General features: G+C 40.9%; 1 protein-coding gene across 3 annotated transcripts in view; it reads left to right on the top strand.

Annotated features, from left to right (window-relative positions):
* Positions 1 to 17,870, top strand: part of GOSR1 (golgi SNAP receptor complex member 1) — a 57,637-nt gene that overhangs the window by 26,649 nt on the left and 13,118 nt on the right. For 2 of the 3 annotated variants that reach the window (XM_039507930.1, XM_039507929.1), the window contains exon 7: positions 13,880 to 13,909. The exons of the other annotated variant lie outside the window; for it this stretch is intronic. In XM_039507930.1, the coding sequence (XP_039363864.1) occupies positions 13,880 to 13,909 (30 nt within the window). The remainder of the gene's footprint in view (positions 1 to 13,879; positions 13,910 to 17,870) is intronic. 3 annotated transcript variants of the gene reach the window in all.

Raw genomic sequence — 17,870 nt, 5'->3', positions numbered from 1 at the left:
GTTGTTGTTGTTTTAAATCAAAAGGCTAAATGTTTAAAAAGACATTACATTTAGATATTAAAGAAACTAACCCTCCAACGCACCTGTTGGAAGTAGGTAAATGTTATGATGCAGAAAAGGGAAATTCGGCATAAAGGGAGGGGAGTGAGTTGCCCAAGATCAGAGAGCGCAGAGCTGGGAATAAAGCCCACCTCTGACTCCCAGTTCTGTGCTTTAACCTAGAAACAGTACGTGTGTGTGTGTATTTAACCATACATCAAGGAAAGTTAAAAAGCCGCATGTGTGTTTGTGCATCTGGTTGCCTGTTTCTGAAATAAACAAGAAAAAGATGCATGTTTGATTTGCTTCCAGCATTCTTTTGAACGCCGATTCTTAACTAGAACAGCTTTGTCCCTCAAGGTTTTTATTGAAATTAGGAGCCTAACAATTATTGCAAGTCTTTGACATGAGTTAGCTCTAATAAAGCAGAAGCACATCTTGAGCAGAGTCAGTAAATGCTTTGTTCTGCAGTATCACTTTTGCTTACAAGTTTTGAAAAAGCTGTTTTATTTTTTAAAGGAGCCTCCCCCACTGAGTTCAGTGTTCAGAGTTTATGCTGAATAGATGCTTTATAAAATTTGCCTCCCCTGTTTGTAGTTTTACATCTTGGTGGTGTCTTACTGTGAAGTACCCGTCAGTCAGTCTGTAGCAATTTAAAAGCCCGTTTTGAGTAACATCGAGGCATTTACTTACCACCTCAGTACAGCATTTTAATGAAATGAATATCTAACTGTCAGCTTTGTGTACTAAGGAGTGATTTGTCCAATGCTTGAAATATGTGGTGTTGCAGCTACCCAGTCTCATTTTCTTCATAAACTTCATAACAGAGGCAACTCTTTACATTGATGTCTTCTATAATCACTTTGTATTTTGTAGGTATTTACTATTTCAGGGAGCAGTCTCACCTCTCATCAAACAAGACAGTAGCAGTTGTAATAGTTGATATACTGTGTGTGTGCATAATTTACATGAACACTATTAATTGACAGGAAAGAAGACCCTTATGCACTTATATTTCTGTTGTGTGGGCTGAAAAACATTTTAGTGCAAAACAGTAAAGAGTTTACAATGCTCTTACCATGTATTCATATTTATTTAACTTCAGCTAGCATGAAATTAAGACAGAATTTCAGGTATGGGGGTTATTTGGTGCGTCCGTGAGAATTAGCAGGATATTGCATTATTGTAGTTTTCATTACCATGGCGTTGTCCTGTTTTAAAACTCATCACAACTCTGGCAGATAAGTTATTGCAGAGGTGGGGTGGCTTTGAAAACTGGGTTTTGCAAGTATTTTATTATTTATTCATTGAAAAAGTGCTGGGAATGGGTTTAGAACAGACTGTAGTAGAGTAATCTGGAATTCCCAGTATAAATTCCCAGCATCCGAAGAAGTGGGCTGTAGCCCACAAAAGCTTATGCTCAAATAAATGTGTTAGTCTCTAAGGTGCCACAAGTACTCTTGTTCTTTTTGCGGATACGGACTAACACGGCTGCTACTCTGAAAACAGTATACATAATGTACATTGTTTAAAGAATGTACAGTGGTTGTGTGTTTAGCCCCAAAGGACTTAACAGATTTTCTATTAGAGGAAAGTCTCTTAGAGGAGGGTGAAACAAACTTTTGTCCAGCCCATCCAAAGGACTGCTGCTGAGATCATTGTCCTTTCCCTCCAGTCTATTGCTGGGGTTTGCAAAGGACTCCAAGGAAGCTAGGTGTGTAACTCCCACTGCAGTGCAATCAGATTTGGGCACCGAAGTCCCTTAAGGCATCTTTGGAAATGCCAGCCTCATTCATGCCTTTGGGATGGCATTATATACACTTATGGAGCTATATTGAAATAATGGTTTCTGAATCCATCCCCTGTTTTTCTGGAGATGTAAATAATCAGAGCTGACTGGAAAACGGAAACCCTTTCTAGCGAGAAATTTCATATTTTTTAAAATGTTCATCCTGAATGAGGGTGAAAAGTGAATTGCAAAAATTTTCATGGGAAGGGATTTATAGGAAAATTCAGGAGAACAGAACTGAGATTTTTCTGCTTCTCAACTGCCCACCTTGAAGACTTTTGTTAATTTCACTTCAGGAAGTGAAATTGATAAGAGCCTTCCAGCCTGGCTGCTGGTGAGGCAGAGAGCCTGGGTGTTCAGAGTCTCTGGCAGCGAAGGTTGGGGAAGGCAGGGAGACTGAAAGCTAGGGAGGCAGTGTCAGGGCACTCAACTTTGTGGAGAAGAAACTTGAATAATTTTTATAGTCAAGGGCAAGATTTTGATGAGATGTCATTTTATTCTTCATGTTAGGGACTTCCTCATGGCAGTCTCATTCTGTTTTCGTGAACCCGATATCTTGATCTGCTTCACTGTAAACACTTCTGATGGGATATAGAAAATGTTGGGTTAGGAATATTAGTATATTCCTAAAATTGACATTCATAATTTAACTTTATTGTTACTTTATTGCTTACATGAAGGCAGCTGAAAATGAGCTGACTTCAAAACAGAATCTAAGAGGGTGAAGGATACTGTTTCAGTGTAGACATCTTTCACTTTTTTGCCAGCAAAACTGTTAGCTGAGTCTTTAGATTTTTAAGGCCAGAGGGGATGATGATCATCTAATCCATTCCAGTCTCAATCTTTTATTTCTGAGCCCCCTTCCATGATCTAAAAACTCCAGGGCCTGGGGTGGGGGTGGAGGAGGCTCCTAGCTTCAGATGCCAGAGTGGGGGGCTTGGGGTTCCTGGCTGCAGACATGAGAGGTCGGGGGCTTTCGCCCTGCAGGGCTGAGCCTCAGGGCTTCAGCAAGGAGGGGCTTGGGGCCTCAGCCGCAGAGCTGGCCGGGGGGGCCTCTGGGCTCCAGATTTCATCCTTTGGGCGGGTTTGGGGCTTTAGCCCTGCGGGACTGGGTGAATGGAGCTTCAGCCAGGGGCGGGGGCTTCTGCCCCACGGGGGCACCAGGGCTCGAGACTCCAGGTTTCAGCCCCGCGGAGAGGACCAGGGCTTCTGCTGCAGGGCTCCATGGACTCATTAAACTGGCTCACGGCCCCCCAGGGGAGCATGGTCCCCTGGCAGAGAACCATTGATCTAGTCAATCTTCCAGCATAACATTGGCCACTGAATTTCATTGGCCATTGTAACAGACCTCTTGATGTCTCTGGGGTCTGCATTTTGGTATAGTGTAGTGGCTCTCCCCTTCTAAAGGTGATCTCCTTCAAATCCCCATTGTTAACAAGAACTAGTCTCCATCCCCCTCCCTATCCCCAGCCTCTTTAGCTTTGCTGTCAGGTTAAAGGTGAAGCATGCTCTCCTTTCACTTGTGAGACTTGTTTCTATTGAGTATAATTTCACCTTTGGAGGAAAGCCATCTTGTACTATCAGCAGATAACAAGACAAGCCTGAGAGTGCAGGAAATTTTACAAGAAATCAAGTTGGCAAAACACCATTGCAGATCATCATACATTACTGAATTGCATCTCAAATCTGGGTTACAGATGGTTTAAATGTAGAGTGCACTTTAAAGTTTAAAACTGACATTCAGTGTGTTGTGTATTTAACCCTGCAATTATAGGAATCATTTTTTTGAAACATAATGAATGGGCAGATGGTTGCTATATCAGTAATTTGGCCAAATCCCTAGCTGGAAGCCCCATGCTTTACTGCGTCCATCTCTCTCTCTTTCAAAAAAAAAAAAAAAAAGACAGCAGATGAAGATTCACAGAATTGGGGAGGCAGAGCACATTAAGGCTTTCTGCAGAGATTTTTTTAAGAGTTGTGAACAGAATAGTATTAAAAGAAAAACCTCCGTGGTTCATCTTTCATTTTTTGTTGGTTTTGCTGGAAATGACTTGCATTAATACCCTGAGCAACATTTAGGGCTGTTGTTTGCAGGACAGTAATCCTTTTGAAAATATTAATCTTGCAGTCCTTCTCTTTGTCTCTCCCACCTATAAAATAGGTAAGCATTATTATGCCCACTTGACAGGAGTGAACTGTCTTACGCAAACTTACACAGTAAGTCAGTGGTTGAACTGGGAATGGGATACAGAAGCCATGATGATCCGTTGTCTGCAAGCGTACAATTAATAGACAACGCTCTTCCCCATGATGCACTTATGCAGTCCCCTTGTTCAGAGATGTATGCAAATTAGTGTGTAGTGTTGTATCTTGATAGACCCAATCTCTTTTGTCAGGTTAGTGTTCAGCTTTTGTGAAGCTGCTCCTTAAAACGTTTACATATGAATGATTATTGATTGTTTCCTGGACAAAAATATATTCAGTTTTTCCCTGGGTTACCACATGTAATGAAAGCAGCACTTGCAATGTTGGGGCTGCATACAGTATGTAAAATTTGAAGAAAGGCGATATAGTCCATTAGTGATTTACTGGAATTGTTCTGACAGTTGTGGTTAGTGGTAATGACTTACAGTAATGGCTGTCCCTGTTTTAGTTCATTTAGTATGTTTCCTGTGGGTAATATACAGCAATTATGGGAGGATTGGTCTCTCCAGGAACCTGCACTACCAAGAGCAGAGAGCCTCCAGAAATTTCATTATGGGGATCTTGGTGCCATCCAACCAATCACTTTTGGGCTCTTACTAGTGATAGGAAACCAGCTGCTTCACTTAATTAAACTTCTGAGGTATAGATGATTTGGGATAGTCTCTGTTTTTATATTAGGCTTTTAACCGTCCTCCTCAGATAAATTGTGTACTGGAAAGTGACAGGAAATAGGTGGTTTTGCGGTAACCTTATAGCCGGGGTAGTCAATTATTTTCTGTCAAGGTCCACATTTCTTGGTCAAAGTCCAGACTCCAGAGAAAATAATAAAATACAATAATGATGATAAGTAAATAAAAAGATTTCAGGGTCTGTTCAAAAGCATCTGGCGGTCCAGATTTGGCCCGTGGTCTACCTATTGACTACCCCTGCCTTATAGGATCCCTTTTTTAAAGGACAAAGAGTAGCCTTTGTTAAATCAGTAGGTTTCTCTTTGTGCTTTAGGCCCGGACTACAGCACTACCAGGTGGGGCATTCTGTTTGTAGGTATTGATACTGGCCTTGTTACTGTAGTATCTGAGCACTATACAAGTTCTCATTTATAACTTCAAGGTAGTCCTTCCTGAGAAGCCCCTTGGAGAGAGGAAGGAAAGATTTGGATGGCAATTTTGGTGGGTATGAGAGAGAATTGAGGCTGAATGGGAGAGATCATAAATAGTAAGCAAAGAATATGTATCCTGAGCAGCTGAATAATGCTGATTTTCCCCACACACTAGTCTAATCAGAAAACATTTCCTAGATGATGCCAACATCTGCTGTCTGTGAATGTACCACATAGTGTGGCTCCTGTTCAGTCTCCAGTATTTTAATAAATAATTCCGCCAAAGCATTTGTGGCAAGTTGTCTAGGAAATGTTGGAATTTAAAATGTGAGGCTTTTTCCCCTTGCTGCTGTTATAAGCATTTCCAGGCATAGTACTCGGTGACTGCTTGCCCTGTGTTCTCACTTACATATTTCTGTGATGCATAAACTGCATGTGGACTATCTGGAAAGACATTAAACTCCCAGTGACATTGTATGCCGACTGGCCAGCGTGAGGGATTCTACTTCAATGCCTTTCACTCCAGATTTAACAGATTGCTTATGCTGCTGGGAGTTGCATTAGAAGATAAGTTCTTTAGTGCCAGTATTGCTCTGTCGTCTCCCTACCAATTTAGTGTCTGTTCTCAATCTTCATGAAACTCTCTGGCTACCAAATGTTAAATTCCACACTACAGTGATCTGCAGAACAAGCCCTCTTGGATGTTTAGCATCTATAAATGGGGTGTTCAATCAAGATTTCTGCATATCTGTGTAATATCTAATTTTCATGTCCCATGTGCCTGCAGGATATTTGTACAGGTCGTTATGCTTGAGGATTGCAGACATGCTACACTTTTTCATTATGCATCTGAGAAAGTAAAGTCTGAAAACTCTTACTCTGAGTCTTTTTATCTTCAAGATTTTGTTTTAATTAACACATGAAGCAAAACCTGCAAGCTTGCAGTTTGCTTAGAGATTTGTGCCTCTATCCATCTGCTCTCAAAATCGTTTCCGTATAAGGAGCCATTTGTCCCTGAAAACACTCATTTCATCTCAAGTCATTACCTTTTTGACTGATTATCTCTTTTCAGAATTTGTCATGTATATTGATGGAGACCTGAGATTTATACTTTGTAGTCAAATCTATCCCCCTACTCCTCCCTGTTTGTCATATGCTTTTCACATACCTCAAGCTGCTGCTTCCACCAGTACTTTGCTAGAGGCTCAGCAAGGACTTTCCTGTTGTTTGCACAAGGCTCTTTTTATGGTGTTTACTTTTATGGACAGTAGCATTACAATGATGGACATTTTAATTTCATTTTTGGTGGACAAAACATTTTGTTCACTCCCACAGAATAAAATGTATTCTAGTTTTCATTCCATACTTAATCTTAAAAAGTTGAATGATCTGACTTTTTTTCTTTTTTCCCAAAACAAGAGAGATGTTTGATCTTTGCTTTTGATCAACCAGAGCTTTCTACTTTAGAGCCTCCACTTATTTTTTTCAAAACGATTGCGTGGCTGGCTGTGCAAGTCAAGTACACTGTCTCCTGGTTGGTATCTTTGTAATATTAAATGCATTTTGTAATATTACATTCCTTGAAGCGTCTAGTTGCCTGGCCTGGTGATCCAGGGCTATGAATATAGAAATGATCTAACGCAAGCAGTTTGGTGGAATCCAGGTTGGCAGTTAATCAGACTCCCCCAACTGAAAGATAGGGTGTGCAGCCCACACCAGCCAGTAAGGTTAACAAGGGCATGAGAGGCTGGTTAGGTCACCTGACATCACCTGAAAGGGAGGCCAGGGTTAATTGCGAGTGAAGCCCAGCCAGGGAAGTGCTAGGCCAGCACTATAAAGTCAAGAGGCTGAAAGCAGAAGGTGGCTGGAATCTGCAGTCCCTTTCTGGAAGGAGGGAGGTCATCAGGAGACAGCCTCAAGGGGAGAGTGTGCAGTGGGACCCTGTCCTGGGGTAAGGAGTCTGACACAAAGCTAGGAGGGGTTAAGTAGCCATGTAAGTAGAGTAAGCTCCAGTGGTGAACCCAGAAGCAGGAAAAAGAGGATCGGGAGGCTTGGTAGGAAGGAGCCCAGGGAAACAGCAACAGGGGAGGGGGACTGAGGACCTAGATTGCTGGTAGAGGGTCTCTGGGCTGGAACCCGGTGTAGTGGGAGGCCTGGGTTCCCCTGCCAGTCACTGAGATAGTGGCACACAGACCGAAGTGAGGCTGACTAGTCTGGAAATGCATTTGGACAGTGGTCCTGTTGAACTGTGTAACTTCAGAAGGGGTGGAACAAACAGTGACCTGGCAGAGAGCCAGATTACTGGAAGCAAGACTATTGCAAAGCAGCCAATGAGTAGCAAGGGGCACGTGTTGCAGTGAGCTGCATTCCCAGACCTGGCTGCAAGGAGGCACGCCTGCAGCGTATAGTGACCCCGTTACAGCTTTACAAATGAAATGGGCTCCAGCTACGAAAAGAGAGGAAAAGAAAAGAAAGAGCCAGCAAATGCTCTTCGCCAGTCTACTGTGTGTTTTCTCATTTATATCAAAATGATTCTTACTGTTATGAAATAGGGTCCTGAAGTTTATGCTTGAAGCATCTGATTGTATCTCAGAGGTTAAAGTACCCTCCTTAGCCTTCTTTCATAAAAGGACTTTGAGGTGTGTACAAATTAACTGTCTTGCTGAGACTGACATAACTTTGTTCTCTGTCAAGTAAACCCACTGGCTGCAATCCTGGCCCCAGTGATGTCAGTGGCAAAATTCTCATTGACTTGAATAGGACAAAGATTTCTCCCATTTTTTTAGTCATGAAGTGACAGTCTGCATCAGTGATTGAATTCGCTGCTATTTAGCTGGCAAACCTGACTTGGGAGGCAAGATATTTGGTGGTTAAAAAATTTTATATTGTGAGCAGGGTTCTCCCCTCCCCCATCCCCCAAGCCCTCTCTTGTTTCACTTGATCTATAGCTGTCTTTATGTGGATGACAAATGGGAAGATCTTTCCTATTGTTACAGTACTTGCACAAAGGCCTGATTATTTCATATGCATTATTGCTACAGTTGGATTCATGCCATGTGCTATAGTATTTGATTGTTTCAGCATCTTTTCATCATTCCTTTCATAGGTATTTTTAAATGACATTGTCAAAGCTCCATCTGTGTGGACAGGTGAAAATTCCTGGTATATTGAAACAGATGGCGAATCAGAGTAATATTGCCCTGAACAATCATTGCTTGCTTAGATGTTCACAGAGTAATGTCCACCAGATTTGCAGTTTTCGTTTGGAAAACAGAACAGCAAAGTCATGATATTTTATAAGGAGCACATCTGTCTCTGCTTTGAGCTTGTCAGTTAAGCAGAGAAATTAACTACCTCGTACCTCAGTTAGCCACTAATGGCGTAGGTTCATATTCATTGTTTTAACTTTTTTTTTCTTGACTTTGCATACTTTTCATATTCTATACCACTTATTAAGGTATGTATAGTATGTCTGGTTTGTTTTTCTCCTGCCGCATAAGTTTAAATGTCCTTCCATCTTTAGATCAAATTTGAACACAATTAAATTAATAGTAAAGCACAGTGCATGCTTCCTAAAATATTGATCAGACATTTTCTGTTCCTTTAACATTTGTACAAAAAAACCTCCTTAGCATATGGGATTCTGATTTCCTCACAAACAAATAATGTCTGAATAGAACTAGACAAGCTACCTGTAGAGATTTAACTTCCTTAGATATCTGTGAATGTTTCAGATATTTCAGTTAAACATTTCAATTGAAATAACTCACGATTTTGAGTCAAAGCAGGCAAAGTGCAAAATTTTGTTCTGCCATGCTTTATTTGTGTACTTTGAATTACTGAAGTCACCTGAAATCAAACTCTGAAGAATTTTTGCACAAGTCAGCAGATACCTTAGATTCTCTTCATGCTACAAGTGCAAGTGTTAGGTCACCATACTAAATTCTCTGTTTTAACATTTTAATTTCTGAGCAGGATAAAGGGTAGTTACTTATATAAAAATAGTAAACTTGTCATTTAAAACCACTGTAAATCAAGCTTCCTTGTTTTAACATCCTTGCGGTAGAAATTAACACAAAATATTCGACTGAGTTGCAGCAAATGTTCAGGAAGAGTCAAGACAGTGCGGTGGGTTGAAGCATTAGCCATTCTCTCCTCTTGGGTGGAATTCCAGGAAATGTACACACAGTAATACCAGCTTGTGAAAGTAACTTGTGTTAAATGTAGAAGTGTGGTCTAGTAGTTACAGCTTCAGGACTTTGGATTCTTTTCCTGACTGCCATGTATGTACTTTATGACTTTGGGTGAATCGCATAACCTCCCCGTTTCTTGATATATCCAGGTGTAAAATGGATGGAATAAAGCTTACCTACTTCTTGGATGGGTGGGTGTGGAGTTCAATGCATTTTAAAAGCCTTGGATGAGAGAGACCATGTGAATACAGATCAGGGTTTGTCATTAGGGCAGACTTTCTGTGATTCAACATATGCTCAAGTTTGAGACTCGAAAAGTTTAATACTTCTTTTAAACTTTAAGATTTCTAATACATTGATCTTGTCTATAAACTACTGCTATCTCTTTAAAGAGTCATGGGCAAAATATCAGAAAAAATGTCTGTAAGACACAAAACAGCTGAGTAACAGTGATGGTAAACTGCATAACTACACATCCTAGTTCACTTTCTGCTGAGGTTTGTACACATGCTGCAGGTTGGTGACTGGAGTATGCTTTAGAAAATACTGTCAATCTGTTCGATTGCCTCTCACTGTGAAACTGAAGGAAGGAGTGGCCTTGGAAAATTGAGAAGAAGGCTATATTGAAGTAGTTGTGTGCAGTAAATTTGCATGAATTCCCAGCTTCAAGGAAATTTACATGACAAGAATAGAGGGGTCTGGACCATCTAGTATAAGAACACTAAGACTTGTCTGTTCTGTCCTACACAAGTCAGCCTTACTTGCCTGTGCCTTGTTCATTCTGAAGAGACTGTCACATGCAGCTGGTACCTTTGGAACAAATGAAAATGATTGCCATTTCTAAACATCAAGAATTCCTGCATTTTTGTTACTTCGGTTCAGATGGCTGTAACATTTTTTTGTGGTGGAGTTTTCTTCTAATCAACCTGAATAGTGTAGGTGATGAAAGATGTATGGCTGTGTTAGCACAGATTATCCACCTCTGCCAGTCTTCTCCACATTTTGGAGCTGTTTATGTGCGTGGATAGTTTACGGTGTGCTTTGGGCAATAAGGTGCAGTAGAAATAAGATAACTCATTGCCTATTGCTTGACTCATTGTGTTTGTGACCAAAGTGGCTTCAGAGCAGATGCACTCTGTTTAATGACAGCATGAGATTCATCCACCTGGAAGAAGTTAATTAAAAAAGAGATTCTGTTTATACACATTTTGGTAATGGGATGGAATGGGAATAGAAATAAAGACACACATGACTTCATTTTGAATAGTTCCATATTTTTATGGTAAACTGTTACTGCTACAAAAATACCTTTTTTCACACCAAAGCAGTCTGTCAAAACTCCTATGCATTGAACCGAACTGGGATATGATCTGTCAGCATTTTGAATCTGGCTGTAGGTTTAACCATATTTTATTAAAACTAAATATTGCGGCCGATGAGTATATCGGCTCTATATGATGAAACTGGTTGTTAATCTGCTGCACAGCTTGTAGGTCTGAAGCTTTTAAATGTGGTGCTTTGGGATTTAATCTTCTGATTAAATAACAAAGCTGACTAAATAGTACTTGCTTTTTAAGGTAGAGAGAGCAGTTAGTGGCTCCACTGTGAAGTGACAAGCCATCACTTCATGCCCTGAAAACCTTTGCTTTTAGGAAGACTGCGGGGGGAAGGGGGTGCGCCAGTCACTTAGTAGACGTCTATATGAAAAATTTCAGCTATTCTGGTTTTTCCTCTCCACTGAAATGAAAGTGTTCTAGACTCACCATTTAGGTTCACAAAGAGCTGATGAGTTCTGTAAGGTATTTCCGACGTGTATTGCTAGGCTTCAGTCTGAGGCTGACAGTGACATCTTCCCCCTGTAAATTATCATAGATTTAAATAGGGCTGTTAACGTTCCTTTGGTTTAAAGGCACCGTGTGGCTGCTCATGGCCCATCGACTTTGTGGGAGTCTCACTTTCACCGAATACACCACCAAAGAGCACTTCACAGGTGGCTTTTAAGTTATGTGAATGATCAGACCCTAGTCATTTGTGGCATGGTGAACAGCGGAAGAGGAGGGCTGCAAAAATACATATTACACTTGCAAAAACTTTTGGGTTTTTTGCTTGGGGTTTTTTTTGGAGGCGGGGGAGGGGAGGTTGCCATTCCAAGATTTTTCATGTATGCAGCAGTAGTCATTCCTGAGACAAAAATACCTGCAGACTAAAATTGGCATTTCCATTGGGTATAACAGCATTGCCTGGTGCTTTAATTGTAGACAGTAGCAGACTTTGAGATGCCTGCTGGGTGCACGTAACACTGACTAGAATTCTTCCGCTAACCAAACACATGGTCATGTCATACCACTGATGCGACTATTTGGCTCCAAAGAATATTCATAAATGCACACTGTGTCCAAGTACCAGTTTGTACTCTGCACATCACAAACTCTGCAATGTCTTTTTCATTGTTAATATACAGAAACTCAGAAATGTACACAGTTGTGCTTTCCATCTGTTATTTAATCTATTTCCTGGAGATCAGCATCATTTGGGGTCACCCACACGATCTGCCTATTGGAGTTACAGGAGATATCAGTGTTCTAAAGGAACACTCTCAGATTGGTTATGTACCATTGAGAAATTTTTCTTTCCTTCCTATCTCCTCCAGCGATCAGTGGGTGCCCTGAAACTTGATATTTGGCTACCTTTACATAGTCTCCATACCGACAGTATTTGGCTCTCTGCATTCCTTGGATAGTCAATTCTCCAACTTGACTACTGAGTGTGCAAAGAAGCAGGTTTTTTAGATTGTTCTAATTTACTTACCACTGATTTGAGTGACTTTGTTTTAGGAGCCGGGGGACCAATCTACTTTTACTACACCTTTTACAATCTTGAGTGCCTCAGTTGAGTCCTCTCTGTTTCTTTTCACGCTGAATATTTTTGGCTGGCTGTAGTCACTCTTCATGTTTTCATAATATTAACCCAAGCCATGGACTACACTGAAAATAGCAACTTGTTTGTTTTCACTCTCCTTAACAGACAAATTGGGACATCTTGTGTTAGCATCTGCTCCTGGGAGAGTGAATATATATAGATAAATACTGCACAAGTTGCTACTTTGGTGTGATCACAGTAGTGTGTTGGGGCGTATGTGGGGGGAGGGGTTCTGGTAAAGTTTCAAATTGAGCAGATTGTTGCAAAGTGGAGGCAGAACTCAGCTCTGCTTTCAAATAGCTCATGGAAACTTGTTTTCTTGAACTAATTGAAGGAAAAACTGAGTTCTGGAAGTGAGTGGGAGCAAAAAGAATGTAAGGTGAGGATAACTGTACCTCTTATACCCCTTTTACCGTGGCAGCAATACATTTGACTTTACTGTGGAGGACTGTATGTTGTTTTTAATAAAAACTTCAGATTGATTTCTATGCCAGGTGAAAGTAGCAAACTCTTCCCTTTCTCGGCATCTCTTCTTGGGTTCATGTAGTTCTGTGCAATAAACATTGCGTAAGATGAAGGCAAGTAAATCGTTAAACAGTGATGTATGGAACACAGAGAAAGAAGAAATGCACTTAAGTCCTACAGCACATATCTGAATATATTGGGTTGATTTGGGGAGAGGGGTGGAATTTTTTTATTTATTTGTGCTAATTCATGCTCATCAGGGAAATTTTTTTTTCTGTTTTTTACTCCTGATCTGATTGAGTGTTTGTTGACTTAATTGTGCATTTTAAAAAATGTATATAGCTGACTAGATTTTCTTAAATTTAGAAATATGGGAGCATCACCTAATGACAGATACTGAAATATTGTGATGATACATTGCACTGCTACATTAAAGTTTTACCTGCTTTATTACGAGACACTTCTATTTTCAGTGTTTTGTAACTTGCTAAAAAATGTGTCTTTGAAATGAAACTGGGTATTTACAATAACCTGAGTAATAGAAAAAACAAATTTGTTTGAATATTCTAGGCGTTTTGCTTGTTCTTCTCCATGAACATTGTGGGCTTCATATTCCTAGGGGGTAGCAATGGAACTTCCTGAATAGCAGTGGTCAGCGAGGTGGCACGTGCGTGGCTCTCAAGTCCTACGTTCCATAGTTGGAGGATATAAATATTCTAGCCATTCTTGGTTCTGTATACCAGTCTCAGAAATAGCGTGGCCCATTTTTCCATCATGAAGTGCACATGCTGTTCAGCGAATCGTTCCAAACCAGTGTGTCAAAGGGAATTCAGTTTCAGCTTTTATGTTTTGACCATGTTGACAACTGTTATTATATTAGGTCCATTTGGGCCTTGCCCAAGATTTGAGATAGCAGAGAGGATGAGGTTGTGCTCTCACCAAACATATATACTTCATATGTTTCTGCGAAGGCTTTCTACTGTATTTTCTGCTAAGACTTTTGTTATACGGGCCAAGTCTTCATTTGAGTGGCCCTCCAAATAATTCACCCCCAGGGCTAACTGGTAAAGGGCTGTATTCTGCAAAATATTGCTTGTAGTGATCGAAAATATTTAGTGCTTCTTACTTTTTTTGACCATAGTTTTTGTTTTGTTTTTTTTTTACTTCCAGCTCGGATCGACTGATAGAAGAAACAATAAGGTAGGAATGGATTTACTAATTTTTGTATTACCTTTTATAGAATCAGTATTTTCTCTGGATGCTGTTCAAAGTAATCAGTCATTTTATGTATACAACATCCATACTGAACCGAAGTCATATAAGTGTATTGCAAATAAAATTAGGTCTGTTTGATTCCATCCACCCATTCTAGAGCAATACAGTGCTGTCATTTGAAATGAGCTTCATTTTAATTTAGCAATTTAGAATTGTATGCAGAGATTTTGTATAGACAGTAATTATTAAAATTTAGTGTAGTAGTGTTCAGGCAGGCTAAAGAACTGAGAGCTATTCGGAGAGTCTGAAGCACCTCCCGCCCATGAAGGAACTAGTGCTACATGGCTTCTGTAACCCTTAACCCCATTCACGACCTTAGCATTGCAGTTCATAGCAGAGAGGAGGTTTTTACAAGCAAACACCTGGGTGAATATTACTGTTTGTATGGTTGGTCATTTTTTTAATTTATTTTTATTTGTGTGGTTGAAATCCTACCAGTTTGCATTGGACTGGAAATTTCAATGTCAGATTTCTGAAGCATCATATTCCAGCATTATAAATGACTTTTCTCTTAAGTGCCCTTTCCAATCTGCCATCTAGCACTGGGATTTTGCAGACAAATAATTAAGAGTTCTTGAAATACGTCCTAAGTTTGAGATTCTCTCTCATAAAAATGCTTTGAAGGGAAGATTTTGTTTCAAATAACGCATGTAATGGGATAAGTGATCAACACTGCTACAAAGAGGTGCAGCAAGATGTGAAGTGTGTCCATTAAGGGCTGGCTAGCAGGCTGAAATGCAGTTAGCTCAGTACTATTAGTGTAATGGGGGAATGGGTTGAAACACAGTAATGTACTGTGAGGTGCATCAAGCTAAGAGAAACCATTAGAGTGGTCAGCACTGTGATATGTAGAAAGATGGATATTTGTTTACATGAGCACTACTCGCTTGAGTCAACACCCTCAATGTCTGAAGACACCTTCAAAAACTGGGATTTCCTGATTAAACCCCCATTTCATTGCCTTGCTCAAAACAACTTTTGCTAAGAAGCATTTATACGCTGACACTCTCCCCACCCTAGGAAAACTAAGCATCAGCTCCACATTTCTTATTGTCGCCTCACTGCTACCTGCTAGCTAGCTAGAGGGCTAAAAGGCCTGAGATTCTTGAAGTCTGATCTTCTGCAAAGTGACATAATGTTTTACCAGTTGAGGCCCTCACCTACTCTCTGGATTGTGTTTCAGCACCTGTGGGGGAGATTTACTTGTGATGCAATATTGCCTACAGTCTATTGACTGACTGGTTGGGTTCTGAGCTTTTTGCTTTTACTGTGGGTATGGCTACACTTGCAGCCCGCGGCAGCGCTTTGAAGTGCGAGTGTGGTCGCAGCGCTAGCTGCTCTCCCAGCGCTGCAGGTCCTCCACCTCCCCGTGGGGATTAGCTCCCAGCGCTGGGGCACTGTTTACACTGGCGCTTTGCAGCGCTGTAACTTGCTGCGCTCAGGGGGGTGTTTTTTCACACCCCTGAGTGAGAGAGCTGCAGCGCTGTAAAGCGCCAGTGTAGCCAAGGCAGTGGGAGTGTTTGTTGCATTAACAGATGAACTTTGCCTCTGGAAATGTGAGTTCCTGAGCTCCTCATTGCACAGCTCATTAGTTCTAAAGAGGGGGCTGGCTCCCCGTCCCATCGGGTGCCAAGGAGCTTCTCGGTTATATCTTATGTAAATCTGGTTTGTTTGATAGCCACAAGCAGCAGCTACCAGGATATGTACTTTAATTTGAATTGCTTCGTTTCAGGTATTGTACCACAATTCAGGCTCTGCTTAAAGTCAGAATGGATTTTCTGTTTTGCCTTTTTCCTTCTCCAGTAATTGCAAACATTTGGGTATGATGTTAATTGGTGGTAACACCCGCTTCATCTTCAGGGAATTTACTAGTTAGAAAATCATCCAGCTCTTTAATTAGAGCATTGTCCATTGCTGCCCGATTAAAACAGATGGACTTGTGTAGAAGAGGCTGTTTGAATGCTGATTCCTTGGGTGACTGTGATATAATTAGCTTATCTGGCTACTAATGCTTGTCTGTCTTCAAGAGTTGCATCTGTTGTAGTTCATTGTTTAGATGTAACTCAGAAAGCTTCAAAATCATTATTAATCATTTTTGAAAAGGTTTGTTACCAAGCAGCCAACATAGAAACATTGGAAAGTGCCTTTTGTGATTGTGGGGGGCCTTTGTTGACCTCAGGCCTATTACCAGTGTGCAGATGGTCACATTACCAAACCCACCCACACAGCTAGCACTAACTGCCCCCCTGGTTGGCAGTCTCAGCAGAGACGTTAAGGAGTCAGTAAGCCCAGAGAGTGAACTCCTCTCTATGGTCCCTCCACAGGAATGGAGGTCATGGTCTTTGCTGTGCTGGTGCTTGTGCTGGACTGTGACTAATGGAGGTATAGCTTCCCCAGGGCGGTCTGGGCATTTCAGAAACTCCCCATCCATTTTTACAAAAATTGTTAAAAGCTCTTGCGTGACACAAGGTTTTCTAAAGCAGCAGATTTCTGCCCAGAGATGTGTGGGAGGTGATGCCTGGCACAGCAGTTCTTTGGGGGGCCGTGTTCACTTGCCTTGGGCAGATTTAGATAGAAATGTCTGTCTGTCTATTTAAACATGTAATTAGTGACCTCAGATTTTCTTCTTCACTTTCAAACTTTGTCATTTTCTCAAAATAGGAAACAGTGGCTTACTAGTGACAGTATTTTTCATTTACCATAGATACTTCTTGAAACATTGTTTTGTAGAGTATTGTTTGAAGCACACATCAGACTGCAAGCTCTGTCCGACCAGTGATTAGTAGAAAGTTCCATAGATACCTTTAATTTAGTATTTCTCTTAGGATTTTGCAAAAAGTCCCTCCATTCTGGTGGTGATTGTCAATACAGTTTGTTTACTTCAGGGATAAATTGCCTTCTGTCTAGAAATAGTGACTTATTCGATGGGACAGAGGGAAGGAAAATGTTCCCCTCCCCTCTAAACAGCCCATCTCTTGGCCTAAACTTTCTCTGATATAACAGGGCCAAGGCTCATCCGCTTTGCCTTGCAGTCTTTCCAAAGGAACATGGTATATTCAATTTTTCTGTAATCTGCGTTAATTGAGTGGGGCTCTGTCACCCTCTAGCGGCTCTGTCACATTCAAAGGTTTATGCTCTGGTACTGCTTCCATGCTAGGAGATATGGTTCTTCAGCTCAAGTGATAGAGAATCATGCATTCGCATCCATTGGTTCGCATCCAGGTTCACTGGCGATAGGTGACCCACACAGGGGCATTGTTACATTGGCTATGGTGTCTGTAACCGCTAGATGACAATCTGTTCTCAGAGCCAAGAATCATGACACCTAGCATTCCACAGCAGGAGAAATCAAAAATCAGGAGACGGACAAAAAAGCATGACTTAACCGATTTATAAAAATATCATGATTTTGGGTCCAGTGTCATATTTTTGGACGTTTTTGAATTTTTGCGGTTGGCAATACTCCACTTATATTAAACTTTGACTTCATTGCAGAATATGATGGATGGCAATGGAGGAAGATCTTATTTGAGTTTTAGCTTCAGTAATAAGAGGCACGACGGAAAATTGTTGGCAAAATCTTTTTGGGGGAAGTGGGGGGACAGATGTTCCTTTGTTTTTCATCCTTGTTTGCATCTGTTAGAAAGATGGCAAACAAAACATGTTGGAAAAAGTGACCCACCCAAAATTGTCTCAGTAGTTTAATACTAGAGTTTAAAAGGCCTCGTCCTGCAAAACAACCTCTGCTTCGTGCATGTTATGATAAAGTTAAGTGCAACAAGTGAGAGGATCTGAGTTCATAGCAGATAATGAAATGTTCCAGTAGAGCATCAGCAGAAGTATTCCAAGAGAACATCAAGTATTTGGTTTTAAAAGCATGTCTTGC

This window comes from Mauremys reevesii, linkage group 20 (assembly GCF_016161935.1).
Source record: "Mauremys reevesii isolate NIE-2019 linkage group 20, ASM1616193v1, whole genome shotgun sequence".
Lineage (NCBI taxonomy): Eukaryota > Metazoa > Chordata > Testudines > Geoemydidae > Mauremys > Mauremys reevesii.
Note: the sequence above shows the minus strand (reverse complement) of the source record. Positions and strands in the feature narration are given on the sequence as shown.